Source organism: Somniosus microcephalus, chromosome 4, assembly GCF_052327205.1.
Source record: "Somniosus microcephalus isolate GS21.2 chromosome 4, FLI_Smic_1.0, whole genome shotgun sequence".
NCBI lineage: Eukaryota > Metazoa > Chordata > Chondrichthyes > Squaliformes > Somniosidae > Somniosus > Somniosus microcephalus.
Genome location: NC_140990.1, coordinates 18,807,330 through 18,834,057, shown reverse-complemented (window position 1 = coordinate 18,834,057; position 26,728 = coordinate 18,807,330). Strand labels below are relative to the sequence as shown.

At 55.1% G+C, this 26,728-nt stretch overlaps 1 protein-coding gene across 1 annotated transcript in view; it reads right to left on the bottom strand.

The window, feature by feature from the left end:
• LOC147118358 (matrix metalloproteinase-14-like) overlaps window positions 1-26,728 on the bottom strand; it is a 62,657-nt gene that overhangs the window by 17,505 nt on the left and 18,424 nt on the right. Inside the window, exons 2-4 of the mRNA XM_085983893.1 lie at window positions 7,227-7,375; window positions 5,346-5,468; window positions 793-1,100 (exon numbers count right to left, since the gene is read on the bottom strand). Of these exons, the coding sequence (XP_085840019.1) occupies window positions 793-1,100; window positions 5,346-5,468; window positions 7,227-7,375 (580 nt within the window). The remainder of the gene's footprint in view (window positions 1-792; window positions 1,101-5,345; window positions 5,469-7,226; window positions 7,376-26,728) is intronic.

Sequence of the window (26,728 nt, the reverse complement as noted above, 5' to 3'; positions counted from 1 at the left end):
GAGGTCAGAGGATGACAACACGCGCGAGGAAGTCAGAGGGCAGCAAAGAGCACGCTGAGGTCAGAGGTCGGCAAAGAGCGCGCTGAAGTCAGAGGGCGGCAACGAGCGCGGTAAGGTCAGAGGGCGGCAAAGAGCGCTTTGAGGTCACAGGTCGGCAACGAGTACACACTCACACTCCCTGACACACAAAAACCGAGATACACACTGACACATACACAGGCAACAACAACAACTTGTATTTATAGAGCGCCTTTAACGTAGTAAAACGTCCCAAGGCACTTCACAGAAGAGATTTCAAACAACATTTGACATCGAGCCACATCAGGAGATATTAGGGCAGCTGATCAAAAGCTTGGTCAAAGAGGTAGGTTTTAAGGAGCCTCTTAAAGGAGGTAGAGAGAGAGGCAGAGAGATTTAGGGAGGGAATTCCAGAGCTTAGGGCCCAGGCAACTGAAGGCAGGGCCGCCAATGGTGGAGCGATTAAAATCGGGGCTGGACAAGGGGCCAGAATTGGATGAGCGTCGAGATCTCGGGGGGGTTGTGGGGCTGAAGGAGATTACAGAGATAGGAAGGGGGGGCGAGGCCATGAAGGGATTTGAAAACAGGATGAGAATTTTGAATTCGCGGCGTTGCTTAACCGGGAGCCAGCGTAAGTCAGCGAGCACAGGGGTGATGGGCGAACGGGACTTGGGGCAAGTTAGAACACGGGGCTGCCGAGTTTTGGATGACCTCAAGTTTACGGAGGGCAGACACGCACACGCGCGCACACACTGGGCTACGGGCTCCACTCACCCATGAGCTCCTGGTTCCCCACTGTCCAGGGCTCGGCCAAGTCGAAGTGTGTGTCCCCGCCGATGCCGGCCCCGGGGAAGTAGGCGTGGGCCAGGAAGCCGCCGACCCCGTCGAAGGGGGTGCTGTCGCCATGGAAGCCCTCGGCGAAGAAGATCATGATGTCGGCGAACTTCTGGGCCCCGGACTGGATGCGGTAGTAGGGAATCTCGCGGAAGGTCAGGGGCGTCAGCTTGTCCCAGACGCCGATGGCGCGGCGGATGGCCCGCTTGGTCTCATATTCCCCTATCTTGAGCGGAAAGTTCTGGATGCTGCGGAGAAATGGGAGGCCTTTACTGCAGCGTTCGAGGTCTCGTCGCCACCTTCGCGTTCCCCCACTCGGTGTGGTACTGAGCCCCACTCACAGGGCAGCAAGATCCCAGCCCATCCCCCGCCCGGTGTGGTACTGAGCCCCACTCACTCACAGAGCAGCAAGATCCCAGCCCATCCCCCGCTCGGTGTGGTACTGAGCCCCACTCAGAGAGCAGCAAGATCCCAGCCCATCCCCCACTCGGTGTGGTACTGAGCCCCACTCACAGGGCAGCAAAATCCCAGCCCATCCCCCGCTCGGTGTGGTACTGAGCCCCACTCACTCACAGAGCAGCAAAATCCCAGCCCATCCCCCGCTCGGTGTGGTACTGAGCCCCACTCACTCACAGAGCAGCAAGATCCCAGCCCATCCCCCGCCCGGTGTGGTACTGAGCCCCACTCACTCACAGAGCAGCAAGATCCCAGCCCATCCCCCGCTCGGTGTGGTACTGAGCCCCACTCAGAGAGCAGCAAGATCCCAGCCCATCCCCCGCTCGGTGTGGTACTGAGCCCCACTCACAGGGCAGCAAAATCCCAGCCCATCCCCCGCTCGGTGTGGTACTGAGCCCCACTCACTCACAGAGCAGCAAAACCCCAGCCCATCCCCCGCTCGGTGTGGTACTGAGCCCCACTCACAGGGCAGCAAGATCCCAGCCCATCCCCCGCTCGGTGTGGTACTGAGCCCCACTCACTCACAGCAAGATCCCAGCCCATCCCCCGCTCGGTGTGGTACTGAGCCCCGCTCACTCACAGGGCAGCAAGATCCCAGCCCATCCCCCGCCCAGTGTGGTACTGAGCCCCACTCACAGGGCAGCAAGATCCCAGCCCACCCTCGCTCGGTGTGGTACTGAGCCCCACTCACTCACTCACAGCAAGATCCCAGCCCATCCCCCGCTCGGTGTGGTACTGAGCCCCACTCACAGGGCAGAAAGATCCCAGCCCATCCCCCGCTCGGTGTGGTACTGAGCCCCACTCACTCACAGAGCAGCAAGATCCCAGCCCATCCCCCGCTCGGTGTGGCACTGAGCCCCACTCACTCAGAGAGCAGCAAGATCCCAGCCCATCCCCCGCCCGGTGTGGTACTGAGCCCCACTCACAGGGCAGCAAGATCCCAGCCCATCCCCCGCCCGGTGTGGTACTGAGCCCCACTCACTCAGAGAGCAGCAAGATCCCAGCCCATCCCCCGCTCGGTGAGGTACTGAGCCCCACTCACTCAGAGAGCAGCAAGATCCCAGCCCATCACCCGCTCGCTGTGGTACTGAGCCCCACTCACTCACAGAGCAGCAAGATCCCAGCCCATCCCCCGCTCGCTGTGGTACTGAGCCCCACTCACAGAGCAGCAAGATCCCAGCCCAACCCCCGCTCGGTGTGGTACTGAGCCCCACTCACTCAGAGAGCAGCAAGATCCCAGCCCATCACCCGCTCGGTGTGGTACTGAGCCCCACTCACTCAGAGAGCAGCAAGATCCCAGCCCATCCCCCGCCCGGTGTGGTACTGAGCCCCACTCACTCACAGAGCAGCAAGATCCCAGCCCACCCCTGCTCGGTGTGGTACTGAGCCCCACTCACTCACACACACACACGGCAGGGGATCCCAGGTGCCAGTCTGTACTGAGTTAGCTGATCCCAGTTGGGGTGGTGGAGGTGGGATCTTGCTGCTCCTTGGGCCGCAGTGTAAGTGTGTGAGGAGCTTTGGCCCCTGACCTCTGCAAAATGGCATCACTCTGGAAGCCCCTCTGCTGTCCCTGACCCAGAGCCACTTGTCCTTTTTGGTCAGTCTGCACCTCCCCCTCCCCTGGTTCCTGAGGAAGCGCCGCTGATTGGTTCCTGCCCGCTCTGCGCAACCCGCAGCCCCCCCCGTTCCCCATTGGCCCCGCTACTGCACTCCCCATTGGCTCTGCTCCCCATTGGCACCGCCTCCCCCGCTCCCCATTGTCCACACCCCCATTGGCCCTGCCCCCTGCACTCCCCATTGGCACCACCCCCGCACTCCCCATTGGCCCCGCCTCCCCCGCTCCCCATTGGCCCCACCTCCCCCACTCCCCATTGGGCCCGCCCCCACACTCCCCATTGGCCCCACCCCCACACTCCCCATTGGCCCCGCCTCCCCCACACTCCCCATTGGCCCAACCCCCATTGGCCCCGCCTCCCCCACTCCCCATTGGCCCTGCCCCCCGCACTCCCCATTGGCCCCACCCCGCACTCCCCATTGGCCCTGCCTCCCCCACACTCCCCATTGGCCCCACCCCCATTGGCCCCGCCTCCCCACACTCCCCATTGGGCCTGCCCCCCCACTCCCCATTGGCCCTGCTCCCCACACTCCCCATTGGCCCCGCCTCCCCCACACTCCCCATTGGCCCCACCCCCATTGGCCCCGCCTCCCCCACTCCCCATTGGGCCTGCCCCCCCACTCCCCATTGGCCCCACCCCCATTGGCCCCACCTCCCCACACTCCCCATTGGCCCCGCTCCCCATTGGCCCCGCCCCCCGCACTCTCCATTGGCCCCGCGTCCCCCGTTCCCCATTGGCCCCGCCTCCCCGTTCCCCATTGGCCCCGCCTCCCCGTTCCCCATTGGCCCCGCCTCCCCGCTCCCCATTGGCCCAGCCTCCCCCGCTCCCCATTGGCACCGCCTCCCCCGCTCCCCATTGGCCCCGCCTCCCCCGCTCCCCATTGGCCCCGCCTCCCCCGTTCCCCATTGGCCCCGCCTCCCCCGCTCCCAATTGGGCCCGCCCCCGCACTCCCCATTGGCCCCGCCTGCCCCGCTCCCCATTGGCCCCGCCTCCCCCGCTCCCCATTGGGCACGCCCCCGCACTCCCCATTGGCCCCGCCTCCCCCGCTCCCCATTGGGCCCGCCCCCGCACTCCCCATTGGCCCCGCCTCCCCCGCTCCCCATTGGCCCCGCTCCCCATTGGGCCCGCCCCCGCACTTCCCATTGGCCCCCGCTCCCCATTGGGACCGCCCCCGCACTCACCATTGGCCCCACCTCCCCCGCTCCCCTTTGGACCCGCCCCCGCACTCCCCATTGGGCCCGACTCCACCGCTCCCCATTGGCCCCGCCTCCCCTGTTCCCCATTGGCCCCGCCTCCCCGCTCCCAATTGGCCCCGCCTCCCCCGCTCCCCTTTGGGCCCGCCCCCGCCGCTCCCCATTGGCCCCGCCTCCCCCGCTCCCCATTGGCCCCGCCTCCCCCGCTCCCCATTGGCCCCGCCCCCGCACTCCCCATTGGCCCCGCCTCCCCCGCTAACCATTGGCCCCGCCTCCCCCGCTCACCATTGCCCGCGCCTCCCCCGCTCCCCATTGGCCCTGTCCCCAGCACTCCCCATTGGCCCCGCCTCCCCCGCTCCCCATTGGGCCCGCCCCCGCACTCCCCATTGGCCCCGCCCCCCACACTCCCCATTGGCCCCGCCCCCCGCACTCCCCATTGGCCCCGTCCCGCACTCCCCAGTGGCCCCGTCCCCCGCACTCTCCATTGGCCCCACCCCCGCACTCCCCATTGGCCCCGCCCCCCGCACTCCCCAATGGCCCCGCCCCCCGCACTCCCCATTGGCCCCGCCCCCGCACTCCCCATTGGCCCCGCCCCCCACACTCCCCATTGGCCCCGTCCCGCACTCCCCAGTGGCCCCATCCCCCGCACTCTCCATTGGCCCCGCCCCCCGCACTCCCCATTGGCCCCGCCCCCCGCACTCCCCATTGGCCCCGCCCCCCGCACTCCCCATTGGCCCCGCCCCCCGCACTCCCCATTGGCCCCGCCCCCGCACTCCCCATTGGCCCCACCGCACTCCCCATTGGCCCCGCCCCCCGCACTCCCCATTGGCCCCGCCCCCGCACTCCCCATTGGCCCCGCCCCCCACACTCCCCATTGGCCCCGTCCCGCACTCCCCAGTGGCCCCGTCCCCCGCACTATCCATTAGCCCCGCCCTCCGCACTCTCCATTGGCCCCGCCCCCCACACTCCCCATTGGCCCCGCCCCCGCACTCCCCATTGGCCCCGCTCCCCCCCATTGGCCCCCCCCGCACTCCCCATTGGCCCCGCCCCCCGCACTCCCCTGTGGCCCCGCCCCCCGCACTCCCCATTGGCCCCGCTCCCCCCCATTGGCCCCGCCCCCCCGCACTCCCCATTGGCCCCGCCCCCCGCACTCCCCAGTGGCCCCGTCCCCCGCACTCTCCATTAGCCCCGCCCCCCGCACTCCCCATTGGGCCCGCCCCCCCACCTGTAGGTGATCTCCGACTGGTCCCACTTCAGGCCCTGGATGGCGAAACGCTTCCGCCGCAAGTTGCTTTTCAAGATGGAGCCGAACTTGTCCGGAACGCCACAACGGGGTTTCTTCATCCACCTGGCAGGGGCAGAGCAAGAGGTTAGGGGTCATCAAACTGGGGAGGGGTCAAGGGTTATCAGAATCATAGAATGGTTCCAGCACAGAAGGAGGCCATTCGGCCCGTCAAGCCTGTGCCAGCTCTCTGCAAGACCACTTCAGCGAGTCCCACTCCCCCGCCCTTTCCCCGTAACCCTGCACATTTCTTTACTTCAGGTACTTATCCAATTCCCTTTTGAAAGCGGTGATTGAATCTGCCTCCACCACCCTTTCAGGCAGAACATTCCAGATCCTAACCACTCGCTGCATAAAAAAGTTTTTCCTCATGTCGCCTTTGGTTCTTCGGCCAATCACCTTAAATCTGTGTCCTCTGGTTCTCGACCCTTCCGCCAATGGGAACAGTTTCTCTCTACTCTGTCCAGAACCCTCATGATTTTGAACACCTCGATCAAATCTCATCTCAATCTTCTCTACTCTAAGGAGAACAACCCCAGCTTCTCCAGTATATCCACGTAACTGAAGTCCCTCATCCCTGGAACCATTCTCATAAATCTTTTCTGCACCCTCTCTAAGGCCTTCACATCCTTCCTAAAGTGCGGTGCCCAGAATTGGACACAATACTCCAGTTGAGGCCGAACCAGTGTTTGATAAAGGTTCATCATAACTTCCTTGCTTTTGTACTCTTTGCCTCTATTTGTGAAGCCCAGGGTCCTATAAGCTTTTTTAACCGCTTTCTCAACCTGCCCTGCCACCTTTATCGATTTGTGCACACATACCCCCAGGTCTCTCTGTTCATGCACCACCTTTAGGATTGTACCCTTTAGTTTATGTTGCTTCTCCTCGTTCTTCCTACCAACATGTATCACTTCGCACTTTTCTGCGTTAAATTTCATCTGCCACGTGTCCGCCCATTTCACCAGCCTGTCTATATCTACTTGAAGTCTATCTCTATCCTCTCCCCCACAATCTGGGGGAGAGGTCAGAGGTCATAAGAATCTGGGGAGGAGCAGAACAAGAGGTCAGGAGTCATCAGAATCTGGGAAAAGGTCAGGGGTCATCAGAATCTGGGGAGGGGCCGAGCAAGAGGTCAGGGGTCATCAAAGTCTGGCAAGGGGCAGAGCAAGAGATCAGGGGTCATCAGAATCTGGAGGTGCAGTCAGGGGTCATCAGAATTTGGGTGGGTGCCAGTGTGGTCAGAGACAGTCATCCCCTACCCTAACCATGTCCATTTCCCCCTTTTGCTGTGTGACCCCCCTCAGTGTAACGAGCTCAGAGACAGCCCCCTGTAATCGGGAGGTGGGGGGGGGGGGCGGGGGCGGAAGTGGGGGGGTCACAGAAATACAACCTGTAATCCCAAACTGAGAGCATCAAAACTCCAGCTAACAGCACGAGCGACAGCTCACACCGGAAGGGCGAAGGAGGCTTCAGGGCCTCCTCAGCGACATGGGCCTCTCTTCCCAGACCTCGGCCTTTACTTCCGGACCCGGGCCTCTCCTCGGGGAACCAGGCCTCTTCTTTCTTTGTCACTGCCAGTACTTTTCCCTCCAGTCCACCCATCCAGACTAGTCATTAGGCCTCTTTCGTCTGGCCTCCTCCACCCTGAACTGGACTTGACTCTGCCGGGCCCTCCATTGCCGCGGGCAACACCGAAGCCTGAGGCCTACTTGCGTCATTGTCCGGTTGCCTAAAATGGTCCGTCCCATTCCCTTCCCCCCACCCCCATCTCCCTCGCACCACATTCCCCCCTCCGCCACCCCCCCTCCTCCCCCCAAGACTTACTCCACAGTCTTCTCGTCGAAACTTCCCGTCTCCGGGATCCCATAGAATCGCTGCATGGAGGCGATAGCCTCGGATACGGTCTGCTGCGTCCTCATGGTGGACATGCGCAGGTCTCCAGGTGGGAGGTAGCCATATTGCTGAAGCCAGGCCTGAAAGAGAAGGAAGTGGGGGGGTGAGGGGTCAGAGAGTGAAGGAGGGCTGGCTAAGGGGTATCCTTAGACTCACAGTCTGTCTATGTTCCCATTGCCCCCATTCCCCCACCGACCATGAATCCTGCACGGCCGATAACTGGACATTCTCAGGGGGTCACCACCACGTGCTTGACAAGGATAGAGACAGAGCGAGTAAGAGACAGAGAGGGACCCAGAGTCAGAGAGAGACAGTGAGGGAGAGAAAAACAGAGAGAGACGGAGGGAGAGAGAGGGAGAACGAGAAACAGAAACAGAGAGAGAGAGATGGAGTCAGAGACAGACCCAGAGACGGTGAGGAAGAGAGAAACAGAGAGAGTGAGACAGAGAGACAAAGAGATAGAGAGAAAAAGAGAGACAGAATGAGCGAAAAATAGCGAGAGAGACAGAGCGAGAGTAAGAGACAGAGAGCGAGAAAAAGAGACAGAGCGCGAGAGGGAGACAGACAGAGATTGAGACAGAAAGAGAGAGAGAGACAGAAAAAGAGAGACAGAAAAAGTGAGAGAGACAGTGATAGAGAAAGACAGAAAGTGAGACAGAGATAGGAAGAGAGAGAGGAAGAGAGACAGCGTGACAGAGAGTGAAAGACAGAGAGAGAAAAAGAGAGGGTGACAGAGAGCGAGAGAGGGAGACAGACAGAAAGAGAGAGAGAGATCGGTGCTGAGCCCTGGAGTGTAACATCGTGTTGTAAAGTGCCACTAATTCACCATCACACACAAACACACAGAGACCTCATGTGTAACCACTCGATTCCCTGGGGCAGGCCTGGGCGAGCACTGGGCAGGGATCCTTCACCAGCATAACCACGGGCTGGGCAGATGCCTGTCGAGTGTGTGAAACACTCACAGCAAGCACTCCAACTAGATCCAGGAACAGAGAGCAGTGGCCTGGAATGCAAACAGAGTCTGGGCAGTGGGTGAATATCCTGCAGTATTTATTCAGGGTCTCACAGAGTCTGGTGAGTGAGGGTGAATATCCTGCAGTATTTATTCAGGGTCTCACAGAGTCTGGTGAGTGAGGGTGAATATCCTGCAGTATTTATTCAGGGTCTCACAGAGTCTGGTGAGTGAGGGTGAATATCCTGCAGTATTTATTCAGGGTCTCACAGAGTCTGGTGAGTGAGGGTGAATATCCTGCAGTATTTATTCAGGGTCTCACAGAGTCTGGTGAGTGAGGGTGAATATCCTGCAGTATTTATTCAGGGTCTCACAGAGTCTGGTGAGTGAGGGTGAATATCCTGCAGTATTTATTCAGGGTCTCACAGAGTCTGGTGAGTGAGGGTGAATATCCTGCAGTATTTATTCAGGGTCTCACAGAGTCTGGTGAGTGAGGGTGAATATCCTGCAGTATTTATTCAGGGTCTCACAGAGTCTGGTGAATGAGGGTGAATATCCTGCAGTATTTATTCAGGGTCTCACAGAGTCTGGTGAGTGAGGGTGAATATCCTGCAGTATTTATTCAGGGTCTCACAGAGTCTGGTGAGTGAGGGTGAATATCCTGCAGTATTTATTCAGGGTCTCACAGAGTCTGGTGAGTGAGGGTGAATATCCTGCAGTATTTATTCAGGGTCTCTCACAGAGTCTGGGCAGTGGGTGAATATCCTGCAGTATTTATTCAGGGTCTCTCAGAGTCTGGTGAGTGAGGGTGAATATCCTGCAGTATTTATTCAGGGTCTCTCAGAGTCTGGTGAGTGAGGGTGAATATCCTGCAGTATTTATTCAGGGTCTCACAGAGCCTGGTGAGTGAGGGTGAATATCCTGCAGTATTTATTCAGGGTCTCACAGAGTCTGGTGAGTGAGGGTGATGAATATCCTCCAGTATTTTCAGGGTCTACAGGTCTGGTGAAGAGGGTGAATATCCTGCAGTATTTATTCAGGGTCTCTACAGAGTCCTGGCTGAGTGAGGGTGAATATCCTGCAGTATTTATTCAGGGGTCTCACAGAGTCTGGTGAGTGAGGGTGAATATCCTGCAGTATTTATTCAGGGTCTCACAGAGTCTGGTGAGTGAGGGTGAATATCCTGCAGTATTTATTCAGGGTCTCACAGAGTCTGGTGAGTGAGGGTGAATATCCTGCAGTATTTATTCAGGGTCTCACAGAGTCTGGTGAGTGAGGGTGAATATCCTGCAGTATTTATTCAGGGTCTCACAGAGTCTGGTGAGTGAGGGTGAATATCCTGCAGTATTTATTCAGGGTCTCACAGAGTCTGGTGAGTGAGGGGTGAATATCCTGCAGTATTTATTCAGGGTCTCACAGAGTCTGGTGAGTGAGGGTGAATATCCTGCAGTATTTATTCAGGGTCTCACAGAGTCTGGTGAGTGAGGGTGAATATCCTGCAGTATTTATTCAGGGTCTCACAGAGTCTGGTGAGTGAGGGTGAATATCCTGCAGTATTTATTCAGGGTCTCACAGAGTCTGGTGAGTGAGGGTGAATATCCTGCAGTATTTATTCAGGGTCTCACAGAGTCTGGTGAGTGAGGGTGAATATCCTGCAGTATTTATTCAGGGTCTCACAGAGTCTGGTGAGTGAGGGTGAATATCCTGCAGTATTTATTCAGGGTCTCACAGAGTCTGGTGAGTGAGGGTGAATATCCTGCAGTATTTATTCAGGGTCTCACAGAGTCTGGTGAGTGAGGGTGAATATCCTGCAGTATTTATTCAGGGTCTCACAGAGTCTGGTGAGTGAGGGTGAATATCCTGCAGTATTTATTCAGGGTCTCACAGAGTCTGGTGAGTGAGGGTGAATATCCTGCAGTATTTATTCAGGGTCTCACAGAGTCTGGTGAGTGAGGGTGAATATCCTGCAGTATTTATTCAGGGTCTCAGAGTCTGGTGAGTGAGGGTGAATATCCTGCAGTATTTATTCAGGGTCTCACAGAGTCTGGTGAGTGAGGGTGAATATCCTGCAGTATTTATTCAGGGTCTCACAGAGTCTGGTGAGTGAGGGGTGAATATCCTGCAGTATTTATTCAGGGTCTCTCACAGAGTCTGGTGAGTGAGGGTGAATATCCTGCAGTATTTATTCAGGGTCTCACAGAGTCTGGTGAGTGAGGGTGAATATCCTGCAGTATTTATTCAGGGTCTCTCACAGAGTCTGGTGAGTGAGGGTGAATATCCTGCAGTATTTATTCAGGGTCTCACAGAGTCTGGTGAGTGAGGGTGAATATCCTGCAGTATTTATTCAGGGTCTCACAGTGTCTGGTGAGTGAGGGTGAATATCCTGCAGTATTTATTCAGGGTCTCTCACAGAGCCTGGTGAGTGAGGGTGAATATCCTGCAGTATTTATTCAGGGTCTCACAGTGTCTGGTGAGTGAGGGTGAATATCCTGCAGTATTTATTCAGGGTCTCTCACAGAGCCTGGTGAGTGAGGGTGAATATCCTGCAGTATTTATTCAGGGTCTCTCAGAGTCTGGTGAGTGAGGGTGAATATCCTGCAGTATTTATTCAGGGTCTCACAGAGTCTGGTGAGTGAGGGTGAATATCCTGCAGTATTTATTCAGGGTCACACAGAGTCTGGTGAGTGAGGGTGAATATCCTGCAGTATTTATTCAGGGTCTCACAGAGTCTGGTGAGTGAGGGTGAATATCCTGCAGTATTTATTCAGGGTCTCACAGAGTCTGGTGAGTGAGGGTGAATATCCTGCAGTATTTATTCAGGGTCACACAGAGCCTGGTGAGTGAGGGTGAATATCCTGCAGTATTTATTCAGGGTCTCACAGAGTCTGGTGAGTGAGGGTGAATATCCTGCAGTATTTATTCAGGGTCTCTCAGAGTCTGGTGAGTGAGGGTGAATATCCTGCAGTATTTATTCAGGGTCTCACAGAGTCTGGTGAGTGAGGGTGAATATCCTGCAGTATTTATTCAGGGTCTCACAGAGTCTGGTGAGTGAGGGTGAATATCCTGCAGTATTTATTCAGGGTCTCAGAGTCTGGTGAGTGAGGGTGAATATCCTGCAGTATTTATTCAGGGTCTCTCAGAGTCTGGTGAGTGAGGGTGAATATCCTGCAGTATTTATTCAGGGTCTCTCAGAGTCTGGTGAGTGAGGGTGAATATCCTGCAGTATTTATTCAGGGTCACACAGAGTCTGGTGAGTGAGGGTGAATATCCTGCAGTATTTATTCAGGGTCTCACAGAGTCTGGTGAGTGAGGGTGAATATCCTGCAGTATTTATTCAGGGTCTCTCAGAGTCTGGTGAGTGAGGGTGAATATCCTGCAGTATTTATTCAGGGTCTCACAGAGTCTGGTGAGTGAGGGTGAATATCCTGCAGTATTTATTCAGGGTCTCTCAGAGTCTGGTGAGTGAGGGTGAATATCCTGCAGTATTTATTCAGGGTCTCACAGAGTCTGGTGAGTGAGGGTGAATATCCTGCAGTATTTATTCAGGGTCTCACAGAGTCTGGTGAGTGAGGGTGAATATCCTGCAGTATTTATTCAGGGTCTCACAGAGCTGGTGAGTGAGGGTGAATATCCTGCAGTATTTATTCAGGGTCTCACAGAGCCTGGTGAGTGAGGGTGAATATCCTGCAGTATTTATTCAGGGTCTCACAGAGTCTGGTGAGTGAGGGTGAATATCCTGCAGTATTTATTCAGGGTCTCTCAGAGTCTGGTGAGTGAGGGTGAATATCCTGCAGTATTTATTCAGGGTCTCACAGAGTCTGGTGAGTGAGGGTGAATATCCTGCAGTATTTATTCAGGGTCTCACAGAGCCTGGTGAGTGAGGGTGAATATCCTGCAGTATTTATTCAGGGTCACACAGAGTCTGGTGAGTGAGGGTGAATATCCTGCAGTATTTATTCAGGGTCTCACAGAGTCTGGTGAGTGAGGGTGAATATCCTGCAGTATTTATTCAGGGTCTCAGAGTCTGGTGAGTGAGGGTGAATATCCTGCAGTATTTATTCAGGGTCTCACAGAGTCTGGTGAGTGAGGGTGAATATACTGCAGTATTTATTCAGGGTCTCACAGAGTCTGGTGAGTGAGGGTGAATATCCTGCAGTATTTATTCAGGGTCTCACAGAGTCTGGTGAGTGAGGGTGAATATCCTGCAGTATTTATTCAGGGTCTCACAGAGTCTGGTGAGTGAGGGTGAATATCCTGCAGTATTTATTCAGGGTCTCACAGAGCCTGGTGAGTGAGGGTGAATATCCTGCAGTATTTATTCAGGGTCTCACAGAGCCTGGTGAGTGAGGGTGAATATCCTGCAGTATTTATTCAGGGTCTCACAGAGTCTGGTGAGTGAGGGTGAATATCCTGCAGTATTTATTCAGGGTCTCACAGAGTCTGGTGAGTGAGGGTGAATATCCTGCAGTATTTATTCAGGGTCTCACAGAGTCTGGTGAGTGAGGGTGAATATCCTGCAGTATTTATTCAGGGTCTCACAGAGTCTGGTGAGTGAGGGTGAATATCCTGCAGTATTTATTCAGGGTCTCACAGAGTCTGGTGAGTGAGGGTGAATATCCTGCAGTATTTATTCAGGGTCTCACAGAGCCTGGTGAGTGAGGGTGAATATCCTGCAGTATTTATTCAGGGTCTCACAGAGTCTGGTGAGTGAGGGTGAATATCCTGCAGTATTTATTCAGGGTCTCACAGAGTCTGGTGAGTGAGGGTGAATATCCTGCAGTATTTATTCAGGGTCTCACAGAGTCTGGTGAGTGAGGGTGAATATCCTGCAGTATTTATTCAGGGTCTCACAGAGTCTGGTGAGTGAGGGTGAATATCCTGCAGTATTTATTCAGGGTCTCTCAGAGTCTGGTGAGTGAGGGTGAATATCCTGCAGTATTTATTCAGGGTCTCACAGAGTCTGGTGAGTGAGGGTGAATATCCTGCAGTATTTATTCAGGGTCTCACAGAGTCTGGTGAGTGAGGGTGAATATCCTGCAGTATTTATTCAGGGTCTCACAGAGTCTGGTGAGTGAGGGTGAATATCCTGCAGTATTTATTCAGGGTCTCTCAGAGACTGGTGAGTGAGGGTGAATATCCTGCAGTATTTATTCAGGGTCTCTCAGAGTCTGGTGAGTGAGGGTGAATATCCTGCAGTATTTATTCAGGGTCTCTCAGAGACTGGTGAGTGAGGGTGAATATCCTGCAGTATTTATTCAGGGTCTCACAGAGTCTGGTGAGTGAGGGTGAATATCCTGCAGTATTTATTCAGGGTCTCTCAGAGACTGGTGAGTGAGGGTGAATATCCTGCAGTATTTATTCAGGGTCTCTCACAGAGTCTGGTGAGTGAGGGTGAATATCCTGCAGTATTTATTCAGGGTCTCAGAGTCTGGTGAGTGAGGGTGAATATCCTGCAGTATTTATTCAGGGTCTCACAGAGTCTGGTGAGTGAGGGTGAATATCCTGCAGTATTTATTCAGGGTCTCAGAGTCTGGTGAGTGAGGGTGAATATCCTGCAGTATTTATTCAGGGTCTCAGAGTCTGGTGAGTGAGGGTGAATATCCTGCAGTATTTATTCAGGGTCTCACAGAGCCTGGTGAGTGAGGGTGAATATCCTGCAGTATTTATTCAGGGTCTCACAGAGTCTGGTGAGTGAGGGTGAATATCCTGCAGTATTTATTCAGGGTCTCACAGAGTCTGGTGAGTGAGGGTGAATATCCTGCAGTATTTATTCAGGGTCTCACAGAGTCTGGTGAGTGGGGGTGAATATCCTGCAGTATTTATTCAGGGTCTCACAGAGTCTGGTGAGTGAGGGTGAATATCCTGCAGTATTTATTCAGGGTCTCACAGTGTCTGGTGAGTGAGGGTGAATATCCTGCAGTATTTATTCAGGGTCTCACAGAGTCTGGTGAGTGAGGGTGAATATCCTGCAGTATTTATTCAGGGTCTCTCAGAGTCTGGTGAGTGAGGGTGAATATCCTGCAGTATTTATTCAGGGTCTCTCAGAGTCTGGTGAGTGAGGGTGAATATCCTGCAGTATTTATTCAGGGTCTCAGAGTCTGGTGAGTGAGGGTGAATATCCTGCAGTATTTATTCAGGGTCTCACAGAGCCTGGTGAGTGAGGGTGAATATCCTGCAGTATTTATTCAGGGTCTCACAGAGTCTGGTGAGTGAGGGTGAATATCCTGCAGTATTTATTCAGGGTCTCACAGAGTCTGGTGAGTGAGGGTGAATATCCTGCAGTATTTATTCAGGGTCTCACAGAGTCTGGTGAGTGAGGGTGAATATCCTGCAGTATTTATTCAGGGTCTCTCACAGTCTGGTGAGTGAGGGTGAATATCCTGCAGTATTTATTCAGGGTCTCACAGAGTCTGGTGAGTGAGGGTGAATATCCTGCAGTATTTATTCAGGGTCACACAGAGTCTGGTGAGTGAGGGTGAATATCCTGCAGTATTTATTCAGGGTCTCACAGAGTCTGGTGAGTGAGGGTGAATATCCTGCAGTATTTATTCAGGGTCTCACAGAGTCTGGTGAGTGAGGGTGAATATCCTGCAGTATTTATTCAGGGTCTCACAGAGTCTGGTGAGTGAGGGTGAATATCCTGCAGTATTTATTCAGGGTCTCAGAGTCTGGTGAGTGAGGGTGAATATCCTGCAGTATTTATTCAGGGTCTCACAGAGTCTGGTGAGTGAGGGTGAATATCCTGCAGTATTTATTCAGGGTCTCTCACAGTCTGGTGAGTGAGGGTGAATATCCTGCAGTATTTATTCAGGGTCTCACAGAGTCTGGTGAGTGAGGGTGAATATCCTGCAGTATTTATTCAGGGTCACACAGAGTCTGGTGAGTGAGGGTGAATATCCTGCAGTATTTATTCAGGGTCTCACAGAGTCTGGTGAGTGAGGGTGAATATCCTGCAGTATTTATTCAGGGTCACACAGAGTCTGGTGAGTGGGGGTGAATATCCTGCAGTATTTATTCAGGGTCTCACAGAGTCTGGTGAGTGAGGGTGAATATCCTGCAGTATTTATTCAGGGTCTCACAGAGTCTGGTGAGTGAGGGTGAATATCCTGCAGTATTTATTCAGGGTCTCTCAGAGTCTGGTGAGTGAGGGTGAATATCCTGCAGTATTTATTCAGGGTCTCACAGAGTCTGGTGAGTGAGGGTGAATATCCTGCAGTATTTATTCAGGGTCTCTCACAGAGCCTGGTGAGTGGGGGTGAATATCCTGCAGTATTTATTCAGGGTGTCACAGAGTCTGGTGAGTGAGGGTGAATATCCTGCAGTATTTATTCAGGGTCTCACAGGGTCTGGTGAGTGAGGGTGAATATCCTGCAGTATTTATTCAGGGTCTCACAGAGTCTGGTGAGTGAGGGTGAATATCCTGCAGTATTTATTCAGGGTCTCTCAGAGTCTGGTGAGTGAGGGTGAATATCCTGCAGTATTTATTCAGGGTCTCAGAGTCTGGTGAGTGAGGGTGAATATCCTGCAGTATTTATTCAGGGTCTCAGAGTCTGGTGAGTGAGGGTGAATATCCTGCAGTATTTATTCAGGGTCTCTCAGAGTCTGGTGAGTGAGGGTGAATATCCTGCAGTATTTATTCAGGGTCTCTCAGAGTCTGGTGAGTGAGGGTGAATATCCTGCAGTATTTATTCAGGGTCTCACAGAGTCTGGTGAGTGAGGGTGAATATCCTGCAGTATTTATTCAGGGTCTCAGAGTCTGGTGAGTGAGGGTGAATATCCTGCAGTATTTATTCAGGGTCTCTCAGAGTCTGGTGAGTGAGGGTGAATATCCTGCAGTATTTATTCAGGGTCTCACAGAGTCTGGTGAGTGAGGGTGAATATCCTGCAGTATTTATTCAGGGTCTCTCAGAGTCTGGTGAGTGAGGGTGAATATCCTGCAGTATTTATTCAGGGTCTCACAGAGCCTGGTGAGTGAGTGTGAATATCCTGCAGTATTTATTCAGGGTCTCACAGAGCCTGGTGAGTGAGGGTGAATATCCTGCAGTATTTATTCAGGGTCTCTCACAGAGCCTGGTGAGTGGGGAGTTAAATAATCTCCCTTGCGGATCCCGTTCGGAGTATGTGGGTGGGTCCCTTTGCCATGTTTACACATGTATCCAGCCGCAGGATACAGAAGATAAACACCATTAATCTCTTCTGCCGCGTGTTAAAGCAGGATTTGATGGAATCCACCACCCCTGTGTTTAACGAGAGAGAGAAAAAAAAATCTCTCACGAAATCGCGAGCACAAGGAGGGGCAGTGTCAACGCGAATAAATCACTCCCATTGAATTCCCCACTGATGCAGGCCCAAGGTTAGTTGGGGAGCCTGGGTTACCACGGCATCAGCCCGGAATGGTAAAGGAATTCTGAAATATCGGAAGCACTCCGCATATACTTGAACCGACCCTGACTCCCACTTTGGGAATGTGAGCATTTGAAAGAAAAAGACGTACATTTAGACACCTTTCGCGACCTTAGGATGTCCCAATGTGCTTTTCAGATAATGGAGTACTTTTTGACGTGTAGTCACTGTTCTATCCGTGGCCTCAAGAGTCTATCCTTGACCCCCCCCCCGCCCCCACCACTCCTTATTTCTCAGCTACGCGCCGCCCCTCAGCGACATCATCTGAAAACACATCACGCTCCACAAGGACACCGACTGAACCGGCTCTACCTCACCCCCACTTTCTTAACCCTTCCACCGCCTCCAAGTTCTCACGCTGCTTGTCATAAATCCAGCCCTGGATTAAACGTTGGGAAGGCCGAAGCCGGTCCCCGCCGCAAACTCCGTTCCCTGGCCACCGACTCCATCCCTCTCCCTGGCCACTCTCTGAGGCTGAACCAGACCCTTCGCAACCTTGGCATCCTACTTGACCCCGAGATGAGGTTCTGACCCCAGGCTGATACCTGGGATGGCAGGAATGACGTATGAGGAGAGATTGGGTCGATTGGGCTTATACTCGCTGGAGTTTAGAAGAATGAGAGGGGATCTCATTGAAACTTATAAAATTCTAACAGGACTAGACAGACTAGATGCAGGAAGGATGTTCCCGATGGCCGGGAGTCCAGAACCAGGGGTCACAGTCTAAGGATAAGGGGTAAGCCATTTAGGACAGAGATGAGGAGGAATTTCTTCACCCAGAGAGTGGTGAACCTGTGGAATTCTCTACCACACAAGGCAGTTGAGGCCAATTCATTAAATATATTCAAGAAGGAGTTGGATATATTTCTTAAGGCTAAAGGGATCAAGGGATAAGGGGAGAAGGCAGGGACAGGGTACTGAATTTGGATGATCAGCCATGATCTCATTAAATGGCGGAGCAGGTTCGAGGGGCCGAATGGCCTACTCCTGCTCCTATCTTCTATGTTTCTATATCCGCTCCATCACCAAGACCACCTATTTCCACCTCCGTAACTTTGCCTGTCTCCACCCGCCTCAGCTCATCCGCTGCTGAAACGCTCATCCGGCCCTTTGTTACCACTAGAATTGACTATTCCAACGCACTCCTGGCTGGCCTCCCACATTCCACCCTCCGTAAACTTGAGGTCATCCAAAACTCGGCGGCCCGTGTCCTAACTCGCACCAAGTCCCGTTCGCCCATTGTGGTAAACCACTGTTTGTATTCCACTGTGTACATGCCTGGACATGCCTCGGCTGACTCCTCCCACAAGTCCTAGTATAAAGGTGACTGCTCCCCAGCCCTTTGTATTTCTGGACCGGTCGACCACTCGAGGCAGACCTTCATTCTTTTGTTAATAAAAGCCTTTAGTTACTCTCTTAACTCTCAGTCTTTTATGAGTAATTGATAGCGCATCAATTTTATTAACAAAATTTTTATAATGGAGAAGATCCTCACACCAGCATGCCTGGACTTAGATCATCGGGAGGCGGACTCATCCACCAAGTTTACTCACTGGCTTAAGTGTTTCGAAAATTCCTGACCGCCTCCGCAGCAATCAAATCGGACGAGGACAAACTGGATGTCCTGACCTCCAAAGTGAACCACCGAGTGTACTTGGTCATCCAAGACGCGACCTCGTACACGGACGCTATCAAGCTCCTCAAGGACCAGTACACGCGCCCAGTGAACGAAGTGTACGCCAGGCACCTTCTGGGGAGTCGTAAACAACAACCTGGGGAATCGACCGTGGAATACCTTCAGGCACTGTCTGTGCTTGGCCGGGCCTGTGGTTGTAAGGATGTAAAGGCCGCCGTGTACACAGAGGAACTTATCCGGGACGCTTTTGTAGCGGGCCACAGATCCAATTACACCCGACAGCGACTGTTGGAGCAGAGTGACCTCGACCTCAACAAGGCCTCTGAACTCGCACTATCATTGGATGCAGCCTACCGGGGCATGGATGCCTACTCCTCTGCACCGTGGACGCCGCGGGGAATGACAGCCTGGGACACGGTAGGACCGCCTCATAGCGCCGTGCCACCCCAGCCACACCCCAGCAACGGCCCAACTACCGCAGCAGTGTCCCAAGGCCAGACAGCAGTGCCCCAAGGCCAGAAATGCTACTTCTGTGGCCAGGCAAAACACCCCAGAGCGCGCTGCCCGGCGAAAAACGCGATCTGCTCGGGCTGCGGGAAGAAGGGACACTACGCTAACGTCTGCAGGGCCAAAGCCAACCCGAACCCCAGCAGCGCCGCGTGTGGGCCATGCGGGCCGCCATCTTGGGCCTCCCCGGCTATGTGCTAACCACCGGTACAGCAGCCATTTTGGACGCCTCCAGCCACATGGGGATCATGGACGCCGCCATCTTGGACGACAGCCGGAACGCAGCAGGCCCCCAACACCGCCTCATCTGATACCCGCAGCGACACACCGACCCCTACGCTGGCATCCGTTACACTGGACCAAGCGAGACCGCACCAGCTGGCCAGTTCCACAATGGACATTAAGGTAAATGGCCACGATACAATCTGCCTTTTTGACTCTGGGAGCACGGAGAGCTTCATCCACCCCGACACGGTGCGGCGTTGCTCTCTCCCAGTCCTGCCTGCGCACCAGCGGATTTCTATGGCCTCCGAGTCCCAGTCGGCGGACATCGGCGGCTACTGCGTAGTGACACTCGTAGTAGACGGGACCGTGTACGATCATTTTAAACTTCTGGTCCTGCCCGACCTCTGCGCTGCCGTCCTGCTGGGGTTAGATTTTCAGTGCCACCTTAAAAGTGTTACGATGGCGTACGGTGGACCCCTACCCCCAGTCACAGTCCGCAGCCAGCAGCTCCCAAATTGCCCGCCGCGCACCAGGTGCAACCTCTCCACACTCAGAGTCACCCCCCCCCCCACTGTTTGCTAACCTCACCCCCGACTGTAAGCCCATCGCCACAAAGAGCAGGTGATACAGTGCCGGGGACAGGGTTTTCATTAAAACCGAAGTGGAGCGGCTCCTGAAGGAAGGGATTATTGAGGGCAGCACCAGCCCCTGGCGAGCCCAGGTTGTGGTCGTTAAGACCGGCGAGAAGCAGCGCCTGGTCATCGACTACAGCCAGACGATAAATCGCTACACCCTGCTGGACGCCTACCCACTCCCCCGCATAGCTGATATGGTCAACCAGATCGCGCAGTACCGCGTCTTCTCGACCATTGACCTGAAATCAGCGTACCACCAGCTCCCTATCCGCCCTGAGGACCGCCAGTATACTGCCTTTGAGGCAAACGGCCGCCTCTACCACTTCCTTAGGGTTCCCTTTGGCATCACCAACGGGGTCTCCGTCTTCCAAAGGGAGATGGACCGGATGGTAGATCAAAATGCGTTGCAGGCCACTTTCCCATATCTGGACAATGTGACCATCTGCGGCCGTGACTTGCAGGACCATGACGCAAACCTCAAAAAATTCCTCCGCACCGCCCAACTCCTGAACCTGACATATAACAAGGAGAAGTGCATATTCCGCACAAACCGCCTCGCCATCCTTGGCTGTGTTGTGGAACACGGAGTCATCGGCCCCAACCCCGACCGGATGCGTCCCCTTATGGAACTCCCACTGCCCCAAGGCCCTGAAGAGGTGCCTAGGGTTTTTCTCCTATTATGCCCAGTGGGTCCCCTACTATGCGGACAAGGCCCATCCGCTGATCAAGTCCACCTCTTTTCCCTTGACGGCAGAGGCCCGCTTAGCCTTCCACCGTATCAAGGAAGACATTGCCAAAGCCACCATGCACGCAGTGGACGAATCCATCCCCTTCCAGGTGGAAAGCGACGCGTCCGACTTTGCCCTGGCCGCTACCCTCAATCAGGCGGGGAGACCCGTGGCCTTCTTTTCACGAACCCTCCAAGGCCCGGAGACCAGACACTCCGCTGTTGAGAAGGAGGCCCAGGCGATTGTGGAGGCTGTGCGTCATTGGAGGCACTACCTGGCCGGAAAACGATTTACCCTGCTCACTGACCAACGTTCAGTTGCTTTCATGTTTAACAACAAGCAGAGGGGCAAAATCAAAAATGACAAGATCTTGATGAGTACTCCCGTTTCCCGTTCGCCATCCCCTGCCCGGACATGACCAGTGCCACGGTCATTAAATGTCTGAACGACCTCTTCACCCTGTTCGGTTTCCCCAGCTATATCCATAGCGGCTGGGGCTCATCGTTTATGAGCGACGAACTCCGTCAGTACCTGCTAACTAGGGGTATTGCCACAAGCAGGACCACCAGTTACAACCCCCGGGGGAACGGACAGGTGGAAAGAGAAAATGCGACAGTTTGGAAGGCCGCCCTGCTAGCCTTAAAGTCTAGGGGCCTTCCAACCTCCCGCTGGCAGGATGTGCTCCCCGATGCGCTCCACTCTATTCGGTCACTGCTCTGCACTGCCACTAACGCCACCCCTCATGAGAAAATGTTTGTCTTCCCAAGGAAGTCCACATCGGGGACATCGCTACCGCCATGGCTGACGTCCCCAGGGCCGGTCCTACTGAGAAGGCACGTGAGGACCCATAAAACGGACCCCCTGGTCGAGAGGGTCGACCTCCTCCACGCCAACCCCCAGTATGCTTACATCGCATACCCGGACGGGCGGGAGGACACAGTCTCCATAAGAGACCTTGCACCCTCGGGGGCCGCAGTAACCCACTACTCACTACCACCCCCCCCCCCCCACGATCCGATATCCAGCCCCAGCAGACGGCAGGCCTGGGCCCCGCGACCCGCTCGACACCTACGAGGACGACACGCCTGTGCCACAGCCCACGCAGGACTCGACGCCGGAAGCTCCACTACCCCTGCCGTCGCCACGCCGATCACAGCGCCAGACAAGACCTCCGGAGAGACTCCAATACACTAACTTTTAATACACTTCACCCCGCCGGACTCAATTTTAAACAAGGGGTGAATGTGGTAAACCACTGTTTGTATTCCACTGTGTACATGCCTGGACATGCCTCGGCTGACTCCTCCCACAAGTCCTAGTATAAAGGTGACTGCTCCCCAGCCCTTTGTATTCTGGACCGGTCGACCACTCGAGGCAGACCTTCATTCTTTTGTTAATAAAAGCCTTTAGTTACTCTCTTAACTCTCAGTCTTTTATGAGTAATTGATAGCGCATCACCCATCACCCCTGTGCTCGCTACATTGGCTCCCGGTTAAGCAATGCTTCGATTTCAAAATCCTCATCCTTGTTTTCATGAGCTCCCCCTTCCCTATCTCTGTAACCTCCTCCAGCGCTACAACCAACGTCCCCTGTAAGTCAGTGTCAGCCGTGGCTCCTTGGGCAGCACACTCGCCTCTGAGGCAGAAGGTTGTGGGCTCAAGTCCCACTCCAGGGGCTTGAGCACATAAAGCTAGACTGACGCTCCAGTGCAGTGCTGAGGAAGTGCTGCACTGTCGGAGGTGCCGTCTTTCGGATGAGATGTTAAACCGAGGCCCCATCTGCCGTCTCAGGTGGAGGTAAAAGACCCCATGGCACTATTTTGAAGAAGAGCAGGGGAGTTATCCCCGGTGTCCTGGTTAACATTTATCCCTCAATCAACATAACAAAAACAGATTATCTGGTCATTATCAGTTTGCTGTTTGTGGGAGCTTGCTGTGCGCAAATTGGCTGCTGCGTTTCCCACATTACAACAGTGACCACACTCCAGAAGTACTTCATTGGCTGTGAAGCGCTTTGAGACGTCCGGTGGTCGTGAAAGGCGCAATATAAATGCAAGACTTCCTTTCTAAGGCCTGCGGATCAGGAAGTCCTGTACGGGCCACTCACCAGCTGTTACTGCTGAAAAGATATCGCGCTCGAAAAAAGATTAAGAGGCAACATTGCCTACAACCCTTCCAGATCGCTGCGCTCCTCCGATTTCCATCGCTCCACCATTGGCGGCCGTGCCTTCAGCTGCCTGGGCCCTAAGCTCTGGAATTTCCCCCCTAAACCTCTCTGCCTCTCCGCCACTCACTTCTCCGACAGTGCAGCGCTCCCTCGGGGCACTGACACTGGGAATGTCGGCCTGGATTACGGGCTCGAGTCCCCGGAGTGGGACCTTGCCGCGGCTCAGTGGATAGCACTGTTGCCTCAGTCAGAAGGTCATGGGTCCCACTCCAGAGACCCGACAGAGAGACTCCCTCTTGGAAGGGGTTCCTGATGGAGAGACTCTCTCTTTAAAAGGGGTCCCTGATGGAGAGACTCCCTCTTGTAAGGGGGTCCCTGATGGAGAGACTCTGGCCTAGAAATTCAGTAAGGCGCTGCCAGCTTTGCGGCCAGTTACCGCCTAAAGAGGGCTTTTGCGCCACTTGCTGAGCTTTCGCCGATATTCAGCGCTGCGGTAATGGCAGCGTTAGCCAGTAGCGCTGCGCCGCCACCGATGACGTCATCGGTGTGCGCAGTGCCCCGGTTCCGCCCCGACCCCCATATTGAGTTGCGGCCGCCTCTTCCGCAGCGGCCGCACACAGCGACCAGAAAACGGGGCCGTACTGTAGCCTTAGTGGGGCGCTTTAAGGTGGAGGTGCGGCCGGCCGCTTTTTCGGCGGCCGCCTGCCCGCACCTCCTTCCCCGGCCTCCTCCACCCCCGCCCCCCGCGGCATTGCCGGCTGCTTTCCGCGAACCCGGCACTTCTCCGTGGTGCCGGGCTCATTTGCCGGCACTATCCAGCGGCGATCTCCCCGTTGCAGGCACCTCCCCCTTAAGAGAAGGAGGAGGCCTGCAGTACCGCAGCCTGCCGCTCCGCAGCGGGTGGCGCAGCGGCGCCTAGAGCGCTGAAATTCAGTTTCAGCGCCACAAGCGGGGGCGGGCACACCCTGGAATAGCGCCCGGTTCCGACTTGGGGCGCAGAAAGTGAATATCTGACGGTCGCAACTGGCTCCGCGCTCAGCGCTAACTTTTGGGCGCATGCCAGCTGGCGGGGCCATAGTGAATTTCTAGGCCTCTCTCTTTAAAAGGGGTCCCTGATGGAGAGACTCCCTCTTTAAAAGGGGTCTCTGATGGAGAGACTCCCTCTTTAAAAGGGGTCTCTGATGGAGAGACTCCCTCTTTAAAAGGGGTCTCTGATGGAGAGACTCTCTCTTTAAAAGGGGTCTCTGATGGAGAGACTCTCTCTTTAAAAGGGGTCCCTAATGGTGTGACTCTCTCTTTAAAAGGGGTCCCAATGGAGAGACTCCCTCTTTAAAAGGGGTCCCTGATGGAGAGACTCCCTCTTTAAAAGGGGTCCCTGATGGAGTAACTCCCTCTTTAAAAGGGGTCCCTGATGGAGAGACTCCCTCTTTAAAAGGGGTCCCTGATGGAGAGACTCCCTCTTTAAAAGGGGTCCCTGATGGAGAGACTCCCTCTTTAAAAGGGGTCCCTAATGGTGTGACTCTCTCTTTAAAAGGGGTCCCTGATGGAGAGACTCCCTCTTTAAAAGGGGTCCCTGATGGAGAGACTCCCTCTTTAAAAGGGGTCCCTGATGGAGTAACTCCCTCTTTAAAAGGGGTCCCTGATGGAGAGACTCCCTCTTTAAAAGGGGTCCCGATGGAGAGACTCCCTCTTTAAAAGGGGGTCCTGATGGTGTGACTCTCTTTAAAAGGGGTCCCTGATGGAGAGACTCTCTCTTTAAAAGGGGTCCCTGATGGAGAGACTCCCTCTTTAAAAGGGGTCCCTGATGGAGAGACTCCCTCTTTAAAAGGGGTCCCTGATGGAGAGACTCCCTCTTTAAAAGGGGTCCCAATGGAGAGACTCCCTCTTTAAAAGGGGTCCCTGATGGAGAGACTCCCTCGTCCCTGATTAACCTGTCGTTAATTGTTAACTCCTGCCCGTCACTCAGCCCCAGTGGGTGGCGAGCACTGTGGGGCCCACTGTCCTCTCCCGAGTTCACAAGGGAGCCATTAAACGCGGCAGGAAGTGGGAAAGGCTAGAGACTTCCCACCCCCCCCCCCCCCCCCCCCCCGCCCCGCTTCCAAGGGGAAAGGCTCCGTCGAGTGAAACCCGGGTGTTGTATCTTTTATCAATGGCCTCCTGTTCCTGGAGAAGGATCGTTCAGTCTCGCTCCCAACATCTGCTCAGCAGTCGGCTCGAAGCGGCCTCGCTCTCGGGTCCCAACCGTTCCCTGGACTGTCCTGGTGTCCCCCTCCCTCCCATCGAAAAAAATAATCCACAGCCGTCAAAGAGAGAGCGACAGATTTTGAGGGATGAGTGACTGCAGCTGCGTGGATAGACCAGAGAAGCTGGGGTTGTTCTCCTCAGAGCGGAGAAGGTCGAGGGCAGATTTACATAAGAACAGAAGAAGTAGGAGCAGGAGTTGGCCATACGGCCCCTCGGGCCTGCTCCGCCATTCAATAGGATCATGGCCGATCCGAATCTAGACTCACGTCCACTTCCCTGCCCGCTCCCCGTAACCCCTAATTCCCTTATCTGCTAGGAAACTGTCTATCTCCGTTTTAAATTTATTTAATGTCGCAGCTTCCGCAGCTTTCTGAGGTAGCAAATTCCATAGATTTACTACCCTCTGAGTGAAAAAGTTTCTCCTCATCTCAGTTTTGAAAGGGCAGCCCCTTATTCTCAGATTATGCCCCCTAGTTCTAGTCTCATTTGATAGAGGGGTTCCAAAATCATGAAGGGTTTCGATAAGAATAAGTGTCGGGAGCCAGAGGACACAGGTTTAAGGTGGGGGAGGTGAGGAAACATTTTCTGACGCAGTGAGTGATCTGGGACGCCCTGCCTCACGGGATGGTCGAAGCAGATTCAATAGTAACTTTCAAACGGGTATCGGATAAATACTTGGAAGGAAAAAATTACAGGGCTATGGGGTAAAAAGGGGGAAATGGGATTAATTAAACAGCTCTACCAAAGAGCCGGCACAGGCACGATGGGCTGAATGGCCTCCTTCTGTGCTGTGCCATTCCATGATTTTCCGTATTCCCCTCCCTCTGCTATTCTGCTGTAACCAGTTCCACCTCTTCCGAAAAGCCATCTTTTCTTTCCAGACATGTCCCATTGTCACCTCCTTTAACTTTGGGAGTCTGCTGTGATTCAGTGGGTAGATCTCTCTCGCCTCTGAGTCAGGACGTCGTGAGTTCGAGCCCCCCCTCACACTCCAGGCACTCGAGCACCATAATCTAAACCCGACACTCCCCCAGTGCCAGCACTGAGGGAGTGCCGCACTGTCGGAGGGGCAGTACTGAGGGAGCGCCGCACTGTCGGAGGGGCAGTACTGAGGGAGCGCTGCACTGTCGGAGGGGCAGTACTGAGGGAGTGCCGCACTGTCGGAGGGGCAGTACTGAGGGAGCGCCGCACTGTCGGAGGGGCAGTACTGAGGGAGCGCTGCACTGTCGGAGGGGCAGTACTGAGGGAGTGCCACACTGTCGGAGGGGCAGTACTGAGGAGCGCTGCACTGTCGGAGGGGCAGTACTGAGGGAGCGCCGCACTGTCGGAGGGGCAGCACTGAGGGAGCGCTGCACTGTCGGAGGGGCAGTACTGAGGGAGCGCCGCACTGTCGGAGGGGCAGCACTGAGGGAGCGCCGCACTGTCGGAGGGGCAGCACTGAGGGAGCGCCGCACTGTCGGAGGGGCAGTAATGAGGGAGCGCTGCACTGTCAGAGGGGGCAGTACTGAGGGAGCGCTGCACTGTCGGAGGGGCAGTACTGAGGGAGCGCTGCACTGTCGGAGGGGCAGTACTGAGGGAGCGCTGCACTGTCGGAGGGGCAGTACTGAGGGAGCGCTGCACTGTCGGAGGGGCAGTACTGAGGGAGTGCCACACTGTCGGAGGGGCAGTACTGAGGAGCGCTGCACTGTCGGAGGGGCAGCACTGAGGGAGCGCCGCACTGTCGGAGGGGCAGTACTGAGGGAGCGCCGCACTGTCGGAGGGGCAGCACTGAGGGAGCGCCGCACTGTCGGAGGGGCAGCACTGAGGGAGCGCCGCACTGTCGGAGGGGCAGTACTGAGGGAGTGCTGCACTTTCGGAGGGTCAGTACTGAGGGAGCGCCGCACTGTCAGAGGGGCAGTACTGAGGGAGCGCTGCACTGTCGGAGGGGCAGTACT